General features: G+C 40.3%; 1 protein-coding gene across 10 annotated transcripts in view; it reads left to right on the top strand.

Moving 5' to 3' along the window:
* The window catches only part of ppfia2 (PTPRF interacting protein alpha 2), a 311,096-nt gene that overhangs the window by 250,691 nt on the left and 40,310 nt on the right, over positions 1-20,095 (top strand). For 4 of the 10 annotated variants that reach the window (XR_004414887.1, XM_033038206.1, XM_033038208.1 and 1 more), the window contains 6 exons: positions 129-256; positions 1,876-2,051; positions 5,716-5,809; positions 6,018-6,099; positions 9,334-9,534; positions 13,036-13,098. Coding sequence is in view for 9 of the 10 variants with exons in the window: in XM_033038206.1 (XP_032894097.1) it covers positions 129-256; positions 1,876-2,051; positions 5,716-5,809; positions 6,018-6,099; positions 9,334-9,534; positions 13,036-13,098 (744 nt within the window). In the remaining variant the exon portion in view is untranslated. The remainder of the gene's footprint in view (positions 1-128; positions 257-1,875; positions 2,052-5,715; positions 5,810-6,017; positions 6,100-9,333; positions 9,535-13,035; positions 13,099-20,095) is intronic. The other 6 variants (XM_033038207.1, XM_033038210.1, XM_033038214.1 and 3 more) reach the window with 2 other exon arrangements.

Here is a 20,095-nt window from a genome sequence, read left to right on the forward strand (position 1 = left end):
ATTACATTTTATATAATTTAGTAATATACATTTAGTGAGTAATATTAAAACTGCAATTTTGGAAGTATTTTCTGACATAGACACTTAGTATATGTTTGAGAACGGAGATCTCTCCTCTTGCTGTTCAGATTGCAGCTGTGCAGGAAGATGATCACGAAGATAAAGCTACGATAAAATGTGAAACATCACCTCCATCATCGCCAAGACCACTCAGAATGACACATACCCTCCCATCCTATCATGATGATATGCGAAGGTGAGTATCTCTATTGCAGGGATCCATCCCCATAAGCTCCTTCAAACATACATTGATGGATTTATACATAATTTACGTTTTGACTGATGGTATAATAACAATGTATTTTACCGATAAATGTCATTTAAGGATAGGGATAGTACACAGGAATGTTATACCAAATTGTGGTCAGAGCATACCCATAATACCTTTTCTTCTTAATGAGAAGATTATTTTTGGAGTTAAATTATTTGAACTGGTGTCATTTGAATGGCAGGCAGTGACTAGTGGCGTACCGCAAGGCTCAGTGCTGGGGCCGCAGCTATTTACAATGTACATTCATGATTTAGATGAACTGATTAAGTGTAACATTAGCAAATTTGCAGATGACACAAAGCTGGGTGGCAGTGTGAACTCTGAGGAGGATGCTATGAGGATGCAGGGTGCCTTGGACAGGTTGGATGAGTGGGGAGATGCATGGCAGTTGCAGTTTAATGTGGATAAATGTGAGGTTATCCACTTTGATGGCAAGAAGAGGAGGGCAGATTATTATCTGAACGGTGTCAAGTTAGGAAAAGGTGAAGTACAACGAGATCTGGGTGTCTTTGTTCAGCAGTCACTGAAAGTAAGCATGCAGGTACAGCAGGCAGTGAAGAAAGCTAATGGCATGTTGGCCTTCATAACAAGAGGAGTTGAGTGTAGGAGCAGAGGTCCTTCTACAGTTGTACAGGGCCCTAGTGAGACCACACCTGGAGTATTGTGTGCAGTTTTGGTCTCCAAATTTAAGGAAGGACATTCTTGCTATTGAGGGAGTGCAGCGTAGGTTCATGAGGTTAATTCCGGGGATGGCGGGACTGTAATATGTTGAAAGAATGGAGCGACTGGGTTTGTATACACTGGAATTTAGAAGGATGAGAGGGTATCTTATTGAAATAAAAAAGATTATTAAGGGATTTGACACGCAGGAGGCAGGAAACGTGTTCCCGATGTTGGGGGGGTCCAGAACCAGGGGCCACCGTTTAAGAATAAGGGGTAGGCCATTTAGAATGGAGATGAGGAAAAACCTTTTCACACAGAGAATTGTGAGTCAGTGGAATTCTCTGCTTCAGAAGGCAGTGGAGGCCAATTCTCTGGATGCTTTTAAGCGAGAGTTAGATAGAGCTCTTAAAGATAGCGGTCAAGGGATATGGGGAGAAGGCAGGAAAGGGGTACTGATTGTGGATGATCAGCCATGATCATAGTGAATGGCGGTGCCGGCTCGAAGGGCCGAATGGCCTACACCTACACCTATTGTCTATTGTCTATTGTCTATTATCTGTTGAAACACCTCTGTGATTTTTTTTCCTTCCTGGGCTGAGCTTATGCGCAAAGGATACATTTAGCAAATAAACAATTTTAAAAATATTTTTCACTTAATTTATGAGTTTACAAATGCTGTGTTTTTTATGTTTATTAAATTATAGTGAAAATACATGAAATTTTCATGGCAACCTCATTTTTATTTCATTTATAGGCAGTTAAATTTGGTGACCCGTTATTTGAAGTCTTGAAATTTTGGCAGTAGGTGAGGAATTATTTGTAAAGTGCTGAATGAGAAAAAAATATTGCAAATAGCCAATTTCTAATCTAATCATTTACAGTTTTTCAGCATCAATAGAAGCAGAAATGGGCAATTATAGTAGTACAAGTAGCCAGGACTCACTCCATAAAGGACAAAAGAAGAAAGGAATCAAATCCTCAATAGGCCGCTTATTTGGAAAGAGAGAGAAAGGGCGCCTAGGACATCTTGCCAAAGACCATTTGGCCTCAGTACAAGGTTAGCAAACCAATTATTAATTGCTGGATTGAATTAGAAAATGTTTCCTATTTTATGAAGTGACTACATTTGTGTATATATTTTGTTTGCTGCTGAAATAATTTTCTTTTTATAAAAGTGTTTCTGGAACAAAAAGCATCTTGTCTACTCTGTCAACCAGAATAAAAATAAACAAGTTTATTTTCTTTTTAGTTTAGCATTTGAATGTTGTTAGCTTTTATTCATCTAGTAAACTTGATCTCTTATTGCTTTGCACAAAAACAATGTAAAATATTGTCTTGTGGCCGTCATCCTGGAAGCTGACAACTCCTCGTTACTGATTCATCAACAATTAGAACATTATTCCTTTGTAATGTAGAAATGATAATGCTCAGAAGGCAATTCTGTATCAGTTATTCAATTAGTTCCACTCTCCTCATTCACCATGCACTGGCATGTGTTTTTAGAGCATATGTTTTCTTTCAAAGAGTTATCTAATTCGATTTTGGAATTTATTATTGACCAGTAACCATTTCTGGCAGTACATTCCAGATTATTATAACCATCATGGCTCTGGTTCTTTTGCCAGTTATCTTAAATTGTTAATTGTTAATGAGAATCAGCACTTGCTTAAATAAAAATAAAATTCAGATGATGGCAGTCAGTTCAGATAACAGATATGTTTAACTGTTATCTTTCATTCGTGTTTTCTATTCACTCCATTAAATCCCCATTTAGGGTTGTGCCGTGTAGAACTGCAGTACAGAAAACAGTGTATAAAATAATCCTTTCATCAGCTCTTTTCCATTCATTTATGCAGCTATAGTTAGAACCTTTTGTTCTGTATAATGTTATAAGCAGGTTAAGATCCATGGTATCAGGATATATGCTTATCACTCTACTTTACACCACCTTTTTTATATAATCAGACCCTTTTGCATAGTTGCTTGTTGTCTTTTTATCCTCCATTATAGTAATGTTTCCATCGTCATTTCTAAGAATTACAGCAAAATATTATCTTAACATCTTTGCCATTGTTCAATCCTATATTTGTGATATGATCTTCCCTTTTGTCTATTATTTTACAACTTTTATGCTTGTAGTGTCTTTATATTCTGTTAATTTCTTTTGATTCTTTTTAATATGAAATTTATTTCTAATATGTGTTTCTTTTAAGCTTCAGTATAGTTTTAATTCCTTTATGTATGGGATTGCAGTATATCATTTTAATGCAGTTACCTTTGCTTTATTGAGATATATTCATATATTATCGAGCACATACTTGATTTTTCTTTTAATGCGTTTGTTTATAAGGTGGTGCTCACTTTTCTCACAAATTCTACTTATTTGTCTGAGTTATATCTTCTATATTCAATCTATTCTGCATTAACATTTCCAAATAAGTTAGCCAAAGAATATTGCTATAAAAGAAAAAATGCTGGAAATACTCACCACACTAGACAGCATGCAGTATGTATATTGATGATCAGCAGTTTACGTCAATAACCTATCTTTAGAACTTGGAAAAGTTAATTTAATAAGTTTTAAGATGCAGTGAAAGGAGGTTGAGTGGTTAGAACATAAAATAAGTTTTATAATACGAGTGGCAGAAGAACTAAAATGCTGTACCCCAGCCATGTGAAGGCATGGGAGCGTTAGTTAGCTTGCAGTGCAGGCAATGTGCTGGAGGAGAAAAGAGTGGGAGGACCCCTTATGAAGTACAAGCATGCAAATCACGTCAAAGAGAAAGAATATAACATCCTAAATTATGTTATTTTCATCTTTAACCTTGCTCTTGTGCTAACCTGTAAAGATAGGAAATCCTAACAGGATCAGGTTTCTGAGTTAAAGGGATGTTGCAAAGCTCTAAGGTAGGCAAGAGTTTTTATTACATTCTAGAGAGAGGGGTGGGGGACGGAGAGGGAGAGGTGTGGGGTAAGGGGGAGAGAAGTGGTAGTGGGGAGGGAGGGGTAGGGGGAGTGGTGGAAGAGGGACAGAGGGGTAGGGGAAGGGGGCGGGGGAGAGAGGGAAGGGGGTGGGGTAGAGAGGGAAGTGGGGTGGGGGAGGGAGGGATGGGGGTGGGAGGAGGGGGAGGAGAAGGAGAGGGAGATGGAGAGGGGGAGGAGAGAGGTGGGGGAGGGGGAGAGAGGTGTGGGGGAGAGGGGAGGAAGGCGAGGAGGGAGATGGGGTAGGGGGTAGAGGGGGAAGAGTGTGAATGGAGGGGGAAGAGTGGGGAGGGGGAAGGGGGGGAGAGAGGGAAGGGGTGGGGGACAGAAGGGGGTGAGGGAGAGAGGGAAGGGGTGGGGGAGGGAAGGGGGGAGAGGGAAGGGGGGTGGGGGAGAGAGGGATGGGGTGGGAGGAGGGGGAGGAGAGGTAGAGGGGCGAGGAGAGGGAGATGGAGAAGGGGTGGAGAGAGGGATGGGGAGGGGGAGAGAGGGATGGGGGAGGGGGAGAGAGGGATGAGGGAGGGGGAGATATGTGTGGGGGAGGAGGGAGATGGGGTAGGGGAGGGAGGGGGAAGAGTGTGGAGGGAGGGGGAGAGGGGTGGGGGGAGAGAGGGGAAATAGTGGGGAGGGAGAGTGGAAGGGGGAAGGGTAGGGACAGTCCATCTGTTCCCCATTCCCTATCACCCCCAATCCTCTTTCTCTATTCCCACACACATGATGACGCACTTCGACACAGGCTGCGGGGGTGGGTGGGAGGGGCTGGGGCTGCTGCAAAGGCATATGTAAATGGACCCATTCCGATTGGACATCTGTGAGCATTGGGCATTGTGACATCACACGATGGAACGTTGCATTGTGACATCACACGATTGAACGTTCACCAACATGTTATGGGTGAGAGCAGTTTTTTTGGAAATTTTGGGGGGGTGGGTTAGAAGGATTTTATTAAAAATGTGTACATAAACACGACAAAATTTAATCAGGAGTGGATACTTGGAATGAAAAGTGAAATCTCTACCGAAATGGAAAAAATCTGGGCGTTTCTGCGTCTGACGTTGGCGTGGCAACGAATCAAAGGCTGGCAGCCACAAGTCAGAAACACACCCACACAGAGTTTTATATAATAATAGATGGTCTTAAATTACTATGGTTTTATTCCATATAAGACTCCATTTCAGTCCTGAATCTCTTCTAGGAAAGCGAACCTTTTATCCACTCTGCATCCGCATTATTTTTGTTATCCACTTGAATGGCCTGGGTGAGTGATTGCAAGCTAGTGGGCTTTTTTTTTCATTACAAACCCTATTTTTGTCCTACCTTGGTTTGCTATTCATAAGTTTACAAATAGAGCTAATAAATTATGAAAGTTCTTTTGTTAATAACTGATATGCACATTATCTAATGATATTACCGCAATCATTTTCATCCAAGTTCTGATTTTATCCAACATCCTCAAACAAAACTCTGTTTTTTTGTTTTTTTACAATCACTGGCTAACTCACATTTCAATTGATCCTCCAGTCACATAATTGCTGTGTGTTTAACATATTAATTGAAAACAATACTTCAATGAATCTGTTGTTATTGAGGGCAGATTTTGAAACTAACTTGCAGCCCCTATATTGACAAACACAAAATGAACTGGAAAAAAAGAGAAGTATGACTTAATTCTTTCTGCATATTTGCAAAGTGGTTTGTTAATTCTGTTCATTTTACCTTAAACACACACTTCCTTTCAGCAGGTATATTTGATGCAGAAATGAGTAACCAAGATTCCCTTGGATTGGGCAAATTAGGAACACAAGCAGAAAAAGACAGAAGATTGAAGAAAAAGTAAGTATTAACCAAAAGAAAATCTTATTTAATGAAGATGCATTAAATGCAAACATTGTGACAAAAAAAGAAAATTTCCCAAGGTTTAAACCAGTTGCTGATTTGTTTTATCCCATTTTGTACTCATATAGAAGATTATGCTTACGTTGATGATTTAAGATTAATACCTAGTGAAGATGTCCATTTCAATATAGCTTGTATTTTACAGACATGAATTATTAGAAGAAGCCCGGAGAAAAGGTTTGCCATTTGCACAGTGGGATGGACCAACAGTAGTAGCATGGCTTGAGGTAAAAGAGTTTTATCTTTGTTGTTTCTGTATGTAAACAATTCACGACTCATCCAAAGAATGAATACGTATAGTCAGCTGAATAACAGTTTACACAATCAGATAAAGGTTTACATGATAGCTTTGCTTTTCATTATTCAAGTTTTTTTTTCTACAGGGATAATGTTATAAATTTGTGTCACTAGCAATAAGTGTGTCTGTCAGGTGAACCAATTCACTTGTGGTATAAAATTATTCAGGTTGTATGATTATATAAGAGGTTAGATATAGCTCTTAGGGCGGACGGAATCAAGAGATATGGGGAGAAAGCAGGAATGGGGTACAGATTTCGGATGATCAGGCATGATCATATTGAATGGCGGTGCTGGCTCGAAGGGCAAAATGGCCTACTCCTGCACCCATGTTTCTATTATTAATTTAAGGTGATAGAACACTCAGCAAGCTCTCAAAATGCACTCTGCACTGGTAACATTTTATACCAGAAATGTCTATACATTCTGCACCATTTTTGGATGTTTGATTGGTATACATCCAGAGTCGTGGATGGATCATGCAAGATTTATACATGTCTCCAGAATCGATGCCTGTTTACCCCCCATTCCCATTTGTTCCTCAGCCTGACATGGAGGCTGAATGTGGACACTTATCTCAGTGGGCTTCTGCCTCCTAGGCTCCAGCAGTAAGTTTGGTCAGTGATGGGGACCTTGGGTGGCTCGATGAGGAGACCCAAGAACTCAATACTCCTGACGGCATTTCACAACCAGCAATGCTGGGTGTAAAAGCTGAAATGGTTTTACATAGTTTTAAATATTTCTTATCTACTGAGACATTGGAAAACTAATGACATGGAAAACATAATTACAATGATTTAAAAAAAAACAAGTTAACTCAGAACATTAACAACCATATCAATAACTTTCATTCATTCATCATCGTTGAAAACATTAGCGACGCAGTGGTGCTGATTTCCGACGGGAACGATGACGGACGCACCACACATCTCTGTCCTCCAGTTCCTGCGGACTTCCGCCGCTGGAAATATAGGATTTTGGTGCGTGTGCTTTATCATCATTCCTTACAATGCGATGTATGACTGTGATCGCAACTTCTACTGAAGTGTGGATGGCCGTTGGCTCGCTAGAAGCTCACCTGCCCTTTGACAGGTCTTGTTTTTGATCCTGCTGGGGAATCCACAGCCCCCTCCTCACCTGGCAAACCAGATCCGAGTGGCAAATTCCCCAGTATGGTTATCTCATCAAGGCGTGACTCCCAATCTGCGCTCCATGTGGAGTTCAAACATGGAGTAAACTGAGAGATTCAGCATTCCAAATATGTCAGAATTTTCCCCTCTCTACATCTGGTAACCCTTTGCCATGACAGAGCTCAAAATAGACTTTGTAGTTAGATGTGCGATCGATGTGGCCTGCCCGACATAAATTATATCATGTAATAGAGCCTCTATTGAAATGTTGGCTTGGAAGCAGACAGCTACATTGGTTGACTTGTCCAGGTGTATTTGGAATATTTTACATAGACACCAATGTTGCTATCTTTCTGTTGATAAACTGTCATGGCTGATGTTCACTAAATGAACTGAAGACAAACTTCAAGGATGGGATCTGAGGAGAATATTTATTTCATCCAGAGAAGTTAAAATCTAGAATTTGCTGCATAAAAAGGTGATGGAAGGCACAACATTTAAGAAGCATCTAGTCAAGCATTTGATTAGCCAGGGCATACAGATCTATTGGGGGTAAATACGACTAATCTAGATAAGTACCGTGGCTGGCAGAGACAGTTAGACCAAAAAACCCATTTTAATGCCATATCAAAGCTTCTCAAAGCTTATTTTGAGAAAGTGCAACATCGCTGCTGTCTGTTGGGATCTCGCAACCTTTGACCATGACTGGGCAAAGTGGAGAAGGAGCATTTAGACGGTAGTGTGAACTTCAAAGCCATGCTTCATAAGCATACAAACATTTTACATAACCAGTGGATGGTGAACTGCCCACCTGCCCATCATATAACTAATTCCCAATCCCAATCCATGGAAAAGTCTACAGTTCCCACATTAGCCTTATGATCCATTTTAGGATTCATAAAAGTAGACTGGAAGCAAATCATCCTCTATTCAAAGGGATTGCATAAGAGGAAGAAAACAATCTATATCAATGATTTGGAAGTGGGGATTGACTATAATTCATCTGAGTTTGCTGATAATGAAAATCTGAAAGGCATTGGGAAGAATCCAGACAAGCTACAGAGAGATAAAGACAAGTTAAATCAAGACAGATGGAAGACAATATTTTAAAAATATATAATTCATGCACTCAAGTTGAATTCAGGGTAGAAAAAAAGAAAAAAAGCATTTTTAAATGGTGAGGATTTGAAAGGAGTCGACATTTAGCCAGATTTAGATGACATTGTATGTGATTTACTGTAATTTAACGTACAAGAGTCTAACTCTTCTTCAAACTTTAGGAGTCCAAATATTGTGTGCACAAGTGGTCTAGGGAAGCATATACTTACAGTTTATGGAATTAAATTAAAGTTTATTAGCGATTCCTGGGATGATTGGTTTACCATATGAGAAGTAATTACACGCAAGTACTCAATTCTGAGGTTAAAGAAATGAGAGATGAGCTAATTTAAACTTACAAAGAGTATCACTAACAATTCAACTGGCAATTCAAGAAATTGTATCAGCACATCCAATGGTAAAGAACAGTACAGGTAGGTGCATGGATGATTTTTCCTTTGCCTGGGTGTCCAGAACTAGGAGTTACTGTCTGAAAATAAGGAATCAGTCATTCAGAACAGAACGAGAAGAACATTCTTCATTTAGTGGGTTGTGAATCTTTCAAATTCTCTGCCAGGAAGGGCAGTGGAGACTCATTTGCTAAATAGCAGACTGAATATGTTTGAGGCCAAAAGAGTTGCATGATGCAGTGTTAGTACAGGAAAGCCGTACTGAAGTAAAGATCAACCATGATCTTATTGAATGGTGGAGCAGGGAAGAGGTCCTGCTTCTATTTATCATGTTCTTTTAACAAACAAATTGCTGATTATTAAGTATTAAATATGTTACATCAATATTTTAATTGAATGTAATTATGATGAGGCTCCAGTCATTTTCAAAATTATACCCACCTGTTTGCTTTGCGATTCTGGCAACATTTAGATATACTTGAACAACCTTGTTAATAAGAGAATCGTGTTTTATTGCTGTGTACAGCTGTGGCTTGGAATGCCTGCTTGGTACGTGGCTGCTTGCCGGGCAAACGTGAAGAGTGGAGCCATTATGTCGGCCTTGTCTGATACTGAGATTCAAAGGGAAATAGGAATCAGCAACCCTCTTCACCGGTTGAAACTCAGACTAGCGATTCAAGAAATGGTATCACTAACAAGTCCATCAGCACCTCCAACATCAAGAACAGTGAGTAACATTTGTCATAACTTTTAACTGTCTTATCTTCACACTTGCATGTTGACAGTATATATCGTATAACACATATCAGGGAATGAATAACCAAGATATAATCAAATTGAAGGATTTAACATGTGAATAAAGTTCTCGCAATTTATCAGGTTTGGTTTACATGCTACTTTCATTTTAAATCATATTTCATCTTTTGGCTATTTCTAAACTATTCAATTGAATTGAATTTAATACTTGAATACTTTATTATCACAGTGAAATTCTATGCTTGCATGCCCAAGGTATGCAAACAGTCATCACACAAAGGGCACAGATAGAGTTACAAAGTTACCCGCACCAGGACCACCCTTGTTACTCCCCCCCCCCCACAGTGGTCCACACCTGCCGGATCCTCCTTTATTCTCGCCCCATCCTTCCCCCTCCCCCGCGCCAGGGCCTCCTTTGTTTTTTCTATGTCATTTATGTATTTAGTTATTGGTTTCAGTGCAAATCAAGAGAGTAAACCATTATACACAGAAAATATATTCAGATGTTATGAATACATAAGTAGTTTTGCCGTAACTCTAAGAACATACTACATCAAATAAAACAACCATTTCATTGACTGTATAACACTTCTTATATCATTTTCATTTAAATTGTGTCTTAAATATCATAATTGATAAAATATATAACACACTGATTGTTGTAAATCTCTAAATCCCGTGAAATATCTTTTGTATTATAAATTTTAACTTTAATTATTATTCCTGGTTTTTGCTGACGGTATAACTATTGTTTTTAATCATAAATTTATATTATGTATGTTAACCTGCTGTTTCATCATTTTTGGTATGTTATTCCAACTGTAATAATGCATGCATAGTTTTATCACAGTTTGCTTCTTGTATGAATTCTTCATTTTGTTTGTGCCAAAACTAGTACAAACCACAAATGTTCATTATGTTTCTATATTATCACATTAATCTCTACTTTTAATATGTCCTATCGCTAACATGTGTTTGCAATTTGTTTTTAAATTATTTGGTTGTTTTCGTATGTATTCTAAATTAGGTCAAGATTAGTAAGTCACATCAATACTCGAGTATGGATTCTAAGTATGGCTGATTGATTTCAGTGCCTAACTGTTGTATGCAGTCAACAAAATAAAGCAATAGGAGATTAAAACTGAAATTAGCCACTTTCCCCAAAAATAAGGAAGGCATATCAGTATATTTTGCAACTCCTTATCCCTGTTATACTACATTAGCATATCATCTGTCAGTGCTTTCAACTGGGAATAAATTGAGGGAGAAAAAAAAACTCAAGCAGCAGCAACAGCTTATATATATAAAACATCGTAGGTCACAGCTCTTCAAGTGTTCATCCAGGTGAATTTTAAATATAGTGAGCTTTTTTGCCTCCTATAATTTCAGTCGGTGAGCTCCGGAAACCCCCATCCCTCATAGATAAAAAAAACAATCTTTCCTCAGCTCCCCTCTAATCCTCCTTGACTTTACTTAAAGATTTATTATCTCTTATTTATTACATTCTTAGTTTCTCAAGCCAGTTTTTTGTGTTATTTCTAATGCTAGCTCTCCGTACCATTTGAGGAACATTTATACTGTAGCTAAATTCTAATATTATGTTTGCAAACAAATGTCTTATAAAATATATATTTTTTAATTAGGATTCAATTTTATTTATTTGTTCATACTTATTGAATTAGATAATAGACAATAGGTGCAGGAGTAGGCCATTTGGCCCTTCGAGCAAGCACCGCCATTCAATGTGATCATGGCTGATCATCCCCAATCAGTACCCCGTTCCTGCCTTCTCCCCATATCCCCTGACTCCGCTATTTTTAAGAGCCCTATCTAGCTCTCTCTTGAAAGCATCCAGAGAACCTGCCTCCACCACCCTCTGAGGCAGAGAATTCCACAGACTTCCTGTTTAGTACATATATCCAACAAATTCACTAATACAGCCTTTACAAAAAAATGTTCCCAACAGTGCATAACATGTAAATATTTGAGTTCTTTAGAGTAAAATACTTCAGTGTTGGGCATTAAGAAAAAAAAATTTCTGTCGGTGTAAAGTAAACAGACAGTAGAGAACCAAAAATGAAGATTTTTGAATAACTTAAAAGTAATTAATATTAATAAAGAAAATATACTAAATAAATTAATTGAACTAATAACTAACCCCTCCTCAGATCAGCTTTTTAGGATTCTAAACAGTTGGCTACAGTTTTGATGGATGTATTAATAATGATTTTCCACAAGTGAAAAATTTTGAATCTTAAATAAATACATAAATACTGAAAGAGGGGGAAAGTGGGAAACAATAGACAAGTAAATCATTAATTGTCAGGAAGTTACTATAATCCATAACAAAGATGCACTTAGAAAATCATAATGTGATGAGACATGTAATGAATGGGAAATAGTGACAAATCAAAGAGATGCAGGATAGATAGGAGAATACCAATGTACATAACAATTGGATATTTCATAAAATGCTGCACAATAGATTGACGTGTAAAATAGGATTGCAGAAATATACCAACAAAGATCTGATTATAAGGCAGAAAGTAGATGCGGGATAATAAGCTTTTTCAGATTGGCAACATTGTAAATGATATACCACATGGCTCAGTATGAGGCCGCTAGCTCTTAACGCTCTGCATTCATGACTGAGACGAAAGGGCAGAATGTACCTACGTGGGAAGACGAACTGTGAGGCGGATGCAGGAAATCTGTAAAGAGATATAGTCAGATGATGTAGGTGGGCAAGCAGGTAGCAGATGGAGTAAAATGTAGATTATCTCATTTGAAAAGAAGAGTAGAAAAAACTTTTTTTAAAATGGTGATAAACTAGATCTGGTGTATGATTTATAAGACATTAAGCTAACAGGCAATACATCAAGGCATTAAAAATGTGAATAGTATGTTAGTTTTTACTGCAAAGGAAGTGATTAAAAAAATGTCTTGCTGCAATTTAATAGTGCTTTCACGAAAACCCAACCCAATCTGTGTCTGGGTGCAATTTTGATTGTCTATTTGCCTTAAAAATGGTGCAGGATTGATCCACCAGTGAGGAAAGTTTGAGTGGTGTTGGCCAATACTTGGAAGAATCTGAGTTAATATATTTAACCATGTCGAATATTGATGTGGTTAATAGGTAGATTTTAAAAGCCTCTTTAGCTGGAGATTATGGATTCATGAGGTTGTCAAGGTAAAGGGTCAGTAATTTAGGACTGAGATGAGGAAAAAAATATTTACTCTCCCGGAGGCTGTAAATGTTCAGACTCAGCACTGATTTCAAAAGATTTTGGAAACTAATAGAATCAAAATAAATTGAGTTAGAGGATCAATTGTGATCTTAGTGAAGGGGAGAGCAGGCTCCGTGGGCCATGTGGCCTATTCCTGCTTCTATTTCTTATGTTTTTTATGTTCTTCTTTATCACTGCTTGCCTCACCTGGATTGACATTGGTTCTCTGTGGGCTTTATAAATAGCCCTCAGGAAATGTCTGGGTGACTCATGAGGAAATGGAAAATTTAACATCTGCTACAAGAATGGTTAGTCTCCTCTTTATTGCTCTTTTACATTAATGCCGATTTAATTTTGATATGGCTCAATTCACTTCTGGCATGCTTAATTTCCAAATATCTTTAATTTGTAATTTATAATTAAATATACATTCGCTAATGCACTCTTCATAACATTAATTAAATAATCATACATTAAGAAAAATCATGCAATATCCTCGACTGCTGTAATCTTAATTTCTCTTTGCGTAGGGAAAGGTTAGTAAGAATGCTGTTATGATTCTAAAAGAAGATAAAGAGATTTACTATAAACTATTTAAATTTCTCTGTAATTCTACCATTTGTCTGAGTTATTCTGTTTCACGCAGTTATGTTGTTATAAAATAGGAAGTAAATTTCTCCAAAATATTTCAAATGGAAGAATAATAAAACAATTTCTATGTAAAATTTACATTTGTCATAGTTTTACCCTCTCTAGCACATTTTTATGTGTTTGCAATTTGATCTGAAAGTGAAATCCTTTCAATCCATATTAATAATGTAATATGGTTATTGTAATCACATGTAATGTTCTACTATATGTCACCATGATTCACCATTTATTTATGTTCTGCTAATTATTTTATTATCACTCAAAACATCTTAATCCAGGAAAGTTCTCAGAATTTATTTTGTGTTGAACAATTAGGAATTACTAATTATTTTTCCAAATGAGAAAGTAGGTCAAATGTGGTTACAAATCTCTTAACACCAGTCTAAATTTACAGATGAGACTTGTTCTGAACCTGTCCACTTGAAGGTTTTATGGCACAGAAAGCTCTTGGTAGACACAATCAATGTAATATTTCAATTATTATTATCTCAAACACCACTGTCATCTATATTACTAAATCTCTGTTCTTGACCGCTTTTGGCCTTCTGTGCTGCGATTTCCGAGAGAACGCCGCCACCTACGGTCGTCATTTTTGGCTACCTCGCTCAGAGCCCCCCTCCGCCACATGTGTGCCGAGGATTTTTCCCGTCGATGAAAAATGACAGAGATATTAATGTTTTTACAAAATTCCCCATTCTCTCTGCTGCCCCTGCTGGAGGGAGGGGGAGGGACTATAAAACCAGGAAGTGATGTGCCTCAATCAGTCTCTGCAAGTTGTGTGCCTCAATCAGTCTCTGCAAGTGGTGTGCCTCAATCAGAGCTCTGAATAACACTGAACAAATGTCTCCACAGCTGTGAGTACCCATAATGTGGTTTGAAAATGAAAATATGGTTAGTTTGAGGAAAAAAGCACTGCCTGCAAATGGTTGTTTGGGTTGAAGTAAAAAAGCACCCTCTCTCTCTCTCTCCCCTCCTCTCTCTCCCCTCCTCTCTCTCCCCTCCTCTCTCTCCCCTCCTCTCTCTCCCCTCCCTATCCCTCTCTCTTTCTCTCTCTCTCCCCCGTCTCTCTCCCTTTCTCTCTCTCTCCCCTCCTCTCTCTCCCCTCCTCTCTCTCCCCCCCTCTCCCCTCCCCTCTCCTCTCCCCCCCTCCTCTCTCCCCCCCCTCCTCCCTCCTCTTCTCTCTCCCCCCTCTCTCCTCTCCCCCCCCTCCCCCCTCTCTCCCCCCCTCTCCCCACCGTCCCTCCCCTAAACCCCCCTCCCTCCACACACCCCTACCCCCTTCCCTCCACCCTCCCTCCCCCTCCCTGCTCCCACCTCACCTCACCCCCCTCTCAGCACACCCTCTCTCCCCCCCTCCCCCCTCTCTCCTCCCCCTCTCTCCTCCCCCCTCTCTCCTCCCCCTCTATCCTCCCCCCTCTCTCCTCCCCCCTCTCTCCTCTCCCCCTCTCTCCCCCCCCTCTCCTCTCCCCCCCTCCTCTCCCCCCTCTCTCCTCCCCCCTCTCTCCTCCCCCCTCTCTCCTCCCCCCTCTCTCCTCCCCCCTCTCTCCTCCCCCCTCTCTCCTCCCCCTCTCTCCTCCCCCACTCTCTCCCCCCATCTCTCCCCCTCGCTCATCCCCTCTCTCTCATCCCCCTCTCTCCTCCCCCCTCTCTCCTCCCCCCTCTCTGCTCCCCCCCTCTCTCCTCCCCCTCTCTCCTCTCCCCTCTCTCCTCCCCCTCTCTCCTCCCTCCCCTAAACCCCCTCCCCTCCACACCCCCTACCCTCTTCCCTCCACCCTCCCCCCTCCCTCCCTGTCCCTGCTCCCCACCTCTCCCCCCTCTCAGCACCCCCTCTCTCTCCCCCTCACTCTCACCCTCTCTCTCTCCTCCCCTCCTCCCCCACCATTCCCCCCTCACCCACCCTCCCTCTTCTCCTCCTCTCCACCCCCCATCCCTCTTGCCCCTCTCTCTGTGTCTCTGTCTCTCTCTCTGTCTCTGCTCCTTCTCTCTCTGCCCTCACTCTCTAACCCCGCCCCCCCCCCCCCCCCCCTCTCTAGATGTGACTACAAGTTGGGGGCTATGCGTCAGTAGATAGGGTGGTTATGGGGTAAAAGGAGCAAATTAATAATATTAATATAATATCAAGGGTGGTAATTAGCATGAGTGCGGGGAGGGGGGGGGGGGATAGTTAGTGTGTGTGACGCTGCATGCCGCCTCCCCCCCCCCACAACCGCACATTGGGGGAACAGACCCAACGGGTCTGCACTTGGTCTAGTTTTGTATTAAAAGCTTGTAGGATGGGAGAAGGTGCTTGAGATGTGCCATGGCCATATGCTGATGGTGACTGGGCCCTTGCAAGTTCCTGCCAGCATTGATTGCACCATGTCTGACATGGCACTGTGCTGCATTATCAAAGCTGATGGAGCAATGCATCAAAGAGTGTTAAGCTCGGGCAAAAACCATGTGGATGATGGATTTTATGGAATGCATTCCTGCTACCTTGGCTCCAGCTGCTGTCCCTTCCCCATCCCTGATTCATACGCCTGTTTCCCATTTCCTCACTATTATTTCCTGTTCCCTGCTTCTGCTTGGGATCCCACAGTTTTCTCAGAGAAGATTATTCACCTCAAAAGATGAAATGCTGAATTATTTTGATTAGGAGGAAAACTGAAAACGAAATTTCAATCCACGCTCATTTTGATATGGTGGTAGTGACTATTATATTGATATCTAGGTTATGGCATCGGGAATGGTTGTATGAAGGTCAGCCTGGTGTCCCTGAAGAGATAGGAGAGAAAGACGGTAACATTTGCATACTGCTCCAGCTAACTTTCATTACCACTGTTGACCCTGGACCTTGAACCCCCACAGCTATCTGAGCTCCCCACCTCTGCCCCAGTTCCTCCCAATTTAGATGAACCCGCACTGAATTTGCGTAAGTTGTGAGTAGCAGGAGTACCACTGGAAGAAAGTGTCCATTACAATTCAACGACTGTGGAATAAATGCCACTGTAATACAATACGTGACTAGAGCTTGATCTTTATCGATCTAAAATGATTTAAGATTTTTATTTGGATTAGTTTATTGTAATATATACCAGTGTGCAATAAACTTCCTTATTCACGGTTCATAGATTAAACTGTATGCAATAATGATAAATAAGACAATTAATGGAAAAACAGTAGAATGGTGCAAAGATTGTAGTGCAATCTAAAGTAGTGCAAAATAATTACGGAAGTGCAATAAGAAAATAACTGAATGAAATAGTTAAACATAAGAATACATGACAGCACCACCGAGAAGCGGTGTGAAAGAGATGTTTGGTTCAAGAGTGTGATAGAAAGGAATCTATAGGAGGCATTGCCTCAAAAAGGCAGTCAATATCATCAAAAACCCACACCATCCTGGCCACACTATTTCACTACTACCAGTGGGAAGCAGGTACAGCAGCCTGAAAACAATAGACAATAAGTGCAGAAGTAGGCAATTCGGCCCTTCGAGCCAGCATCGCCATTCAGTGTGATCATGGCTTATCATCCACAATCAGTACCCCGTTCCTGCCTTCTCTCCATATCCCTTAACTCCGCTATCCCTAAGAGCTCTATCTAACTAACTGACCACAATACTCAAGAACAGCTTCTTCCCACCAACCAGCAAACTCTTCAGCGTTGCACAACACTAACCCTGCCTCATGCACAATACTAACCCTGCCTCAGCAATTATGATCTTTGGTGGACCGTCTTTGGTTGCACTACAGATTTCAGATTTGCACTATTATGGTTACCTAGCATTACAGTTATTAATTTATTGATTATCTGTGTGTTATTGCATTAACATGCCTGTTAAGCTGCAGCAAATAAAAATTTCATTATTTTGTTGCCAGTACATATGACAATTAATGACTCAATTCATCTCAGATTCCTGGAAAGGATAGAACCTAATTGTCTTAATCAGAATGCAGTTGTTAACACATTTCTTAATGACAACTGTTATACTCATTCAGGCTGGATGAAGTAGTCTCGTCCCTGTCCACCATTTCAAGCGAGCAGATCCTCAGTCTCCTGAGGCCACTGCTGTATTACATTCGTTGTTGTTGCCTCGTGCTTCAATCTGTGTCTGTAAGCTGACAGGAGCAGCTCCGATGATGATCTAACTGGCCGAAATAAGGGCGATAGAGCACTAAATGTACTTGATGGTAGTATAGCATTGATCCAAAATATTAACACCTTGTGTGTGACAGGGGACATGATGATAGTAATTTGTTTCAGAAGTTTACTTGATTGATGGAGATGATGGGGATGATGAATAATCCAGCAGGATTTGCCAACTCAACAGATTTCATGATCAAGTATAATTCATCCATTACCATCTTGGTATTGGTTTTGGGTGGTATAAGGACCACCACAAGATGGTTAGTCATACAGCATGGAAACAGGCCCTCCAGCCCAACCTGCCCATACCGACCAAGATGCTGCATCCACGCTAGTCCCACTTGCCCGCGTATGGCCTATATCCCTCAAACCTTTCCTATCCATGTAATTGTCCAACTGTCTTGTAAATGTTGTTATAGTACCTGCCTCAACTGACCCCTCCAACAGCTCATTTTATATATGCAACCTGTGAAAAGGTTGCCCCTCAGGTTCCTATTAAATCTTTCCCCTCTAATCTTACACTTATGTCCTCCGGTTCTTGATTCCACCACTCTGCGTTAAAGACTCTGTGCATTCATCTATCTATCCCACATGATTTTATACACCTCTATAAGATCAGTCCTTAGCCTCATGCACTCCAAGGAATAAAGGCCTAGCCTGCCTAACATCTTCTTATAGCCCAGGCCCTCAAGTCCTGGCAACATCTTTGTAAATGGTTGAGGTGAATTCCTATGATACATATAAGGGATGACTTTTTGTGACAAGGCATTCCGGATCAGGGGAGCAGAAGTGAGCTCAGACCATCACATTAGCACATCCCAATGTTGATCAAAAAGCAGACGTCAAGATGTTCCCCCTTGCCTGAGGATTCCGTAGAGCCCGTACAAGTAATGGACAAATCCTCAGGTGGTATAGCAAGTCGGGTGAGTCATGGGTGTGCCATGTTACAATGAAACACAGAACAGAGCTGTGCTTGATTTCAATCTGAAACAGCAGGCCTGCTCCAAGCTTTTTGTTCTTCAGTAATTGAACCTAGTCTGAAGAAGGGTCTTGACCTGAAACGTCACCCATTCCTTCTCTCCAGAGAGGCTGCCTGTCCCGTTGAGTCATACCAGCTTTTTGTGTCTATCTTCTAGTTGAAAGTATAATGGGGAAGCGGGACAAAATCGGCATCCTCTCAGCTCCACCGGGAAACCCCACCCCCAATCACCATGCTGCTGTGCTTATTTGTACTCACGGCTGTACTGGTTGTATCGGCTCCAAATAGAATGGGTGGTCATCCACTAAAGGTGCAGGGAAAAAACACCATGCCTTTGCTACACATTTGAGATTTAATTTCTTTGAAGCAGAAATAGTTCAAGAAATTTGCTATTTTTTAGTTCACGATTTGGATAACGGTTTGAAATTTAAGGTAAAACTGTCCTTACAACAATTTTCTGCCTGTTTTCTTAATAATCTGAATATCATTCATTTTTAAACATTGGCATTTTATTGTATTGTATTTGATAGTTTTGCCAATTCTTTTTCTAAATGTTCTCTGGGTTAAATATAAAGCAGAGCTGGAGGATCAAAAATGAGCGTGACTGAGCGTTTAAATGATTTTGCATTTTTGGCAAAAGTGTCACTGATACATAATGTAGTGGCAGTAAAAAGAAATGGCAACTTCACTTTGCATTGCAGAGTTCGCCCCTTAAAGGTGAGCCCTGCAGGAAATAGGAGTAGGTGGAAGAGGATATAAGAGCTCAGCAGGCCATTGCAACATGGTGTACAAATTATTTGCATCTGTCATTGCACAGATGGGAAAGATTTGCTTCTGCCCATCTATTTGTTATGTGGCAATGCAAAATTATTTCTTAAAAGTTTAAATATTTTTAATAAAGTTGAATACAGATTCAAAAAAGCAGATTTTATACATCTATTTCAGTGCATTACAGAGAGCAAAAATGTTATGTTTGATACTTCATGGTAATAATTTGTTAAAAAATGGTCATGGCTGAATATCTGAAACACAAATTTTTTTTTCTGAGAATGTCAGAGCAAGCAGCAAATAAATTAGCATTTTGGAGAAAAAAAGATGAAGTGGCATCAAGCATAAGGGCCACAGGGTGAATCATTTCCATGTTGTCTGTGAATATGTTAGCTGACACAGCATGTCTACAGATTATTGCTTTTAGTAACAATTCATATTGTTGCAATAGTACTTTGGCCAAAATGATCATGATCTTACCAAAGACGACAGCACTTATTCTAGCTGGTCCTCAGTAACTAGAGGTGTTTCACAGGGATATGTTCTGGGACCTCTTGTTTCTGAAATAAATAAGTGACTTGGATGTAAATGTCGATGGGTTGGCGAGTAGGTTTGCTGACGATACCAACATTGGAGGAGTTCCAGACTGTGAGAAATGCTGTCAGAAGATACAGTGAGATGATATGGATCAGCTGCAGAAATGGGCAGAGAAATGGAAGATGGAATTTAAACTGAAGTTTAAAGATTTGCAGTTTGGGTGGTTGAATGCAATGAGAGAG

The sequence above is a fragment of the Amblyraja radiata genome, chromosome 19 (assembly GCF_010909765.2).
Source record: "Amblyraja radiata isolate CabotCenter1 chromosome 19, sAmbRad1.1.pri, whole genome shotgun sequence".
In the NCBI taxonomy this organism is placed as follows: domain Eukaryota; kingdom Metazoa; phylum Chordata; class Chondrichthyes; order Rajiformes; family Rajidae; genus Amblyraja; species Amblyraja radiata.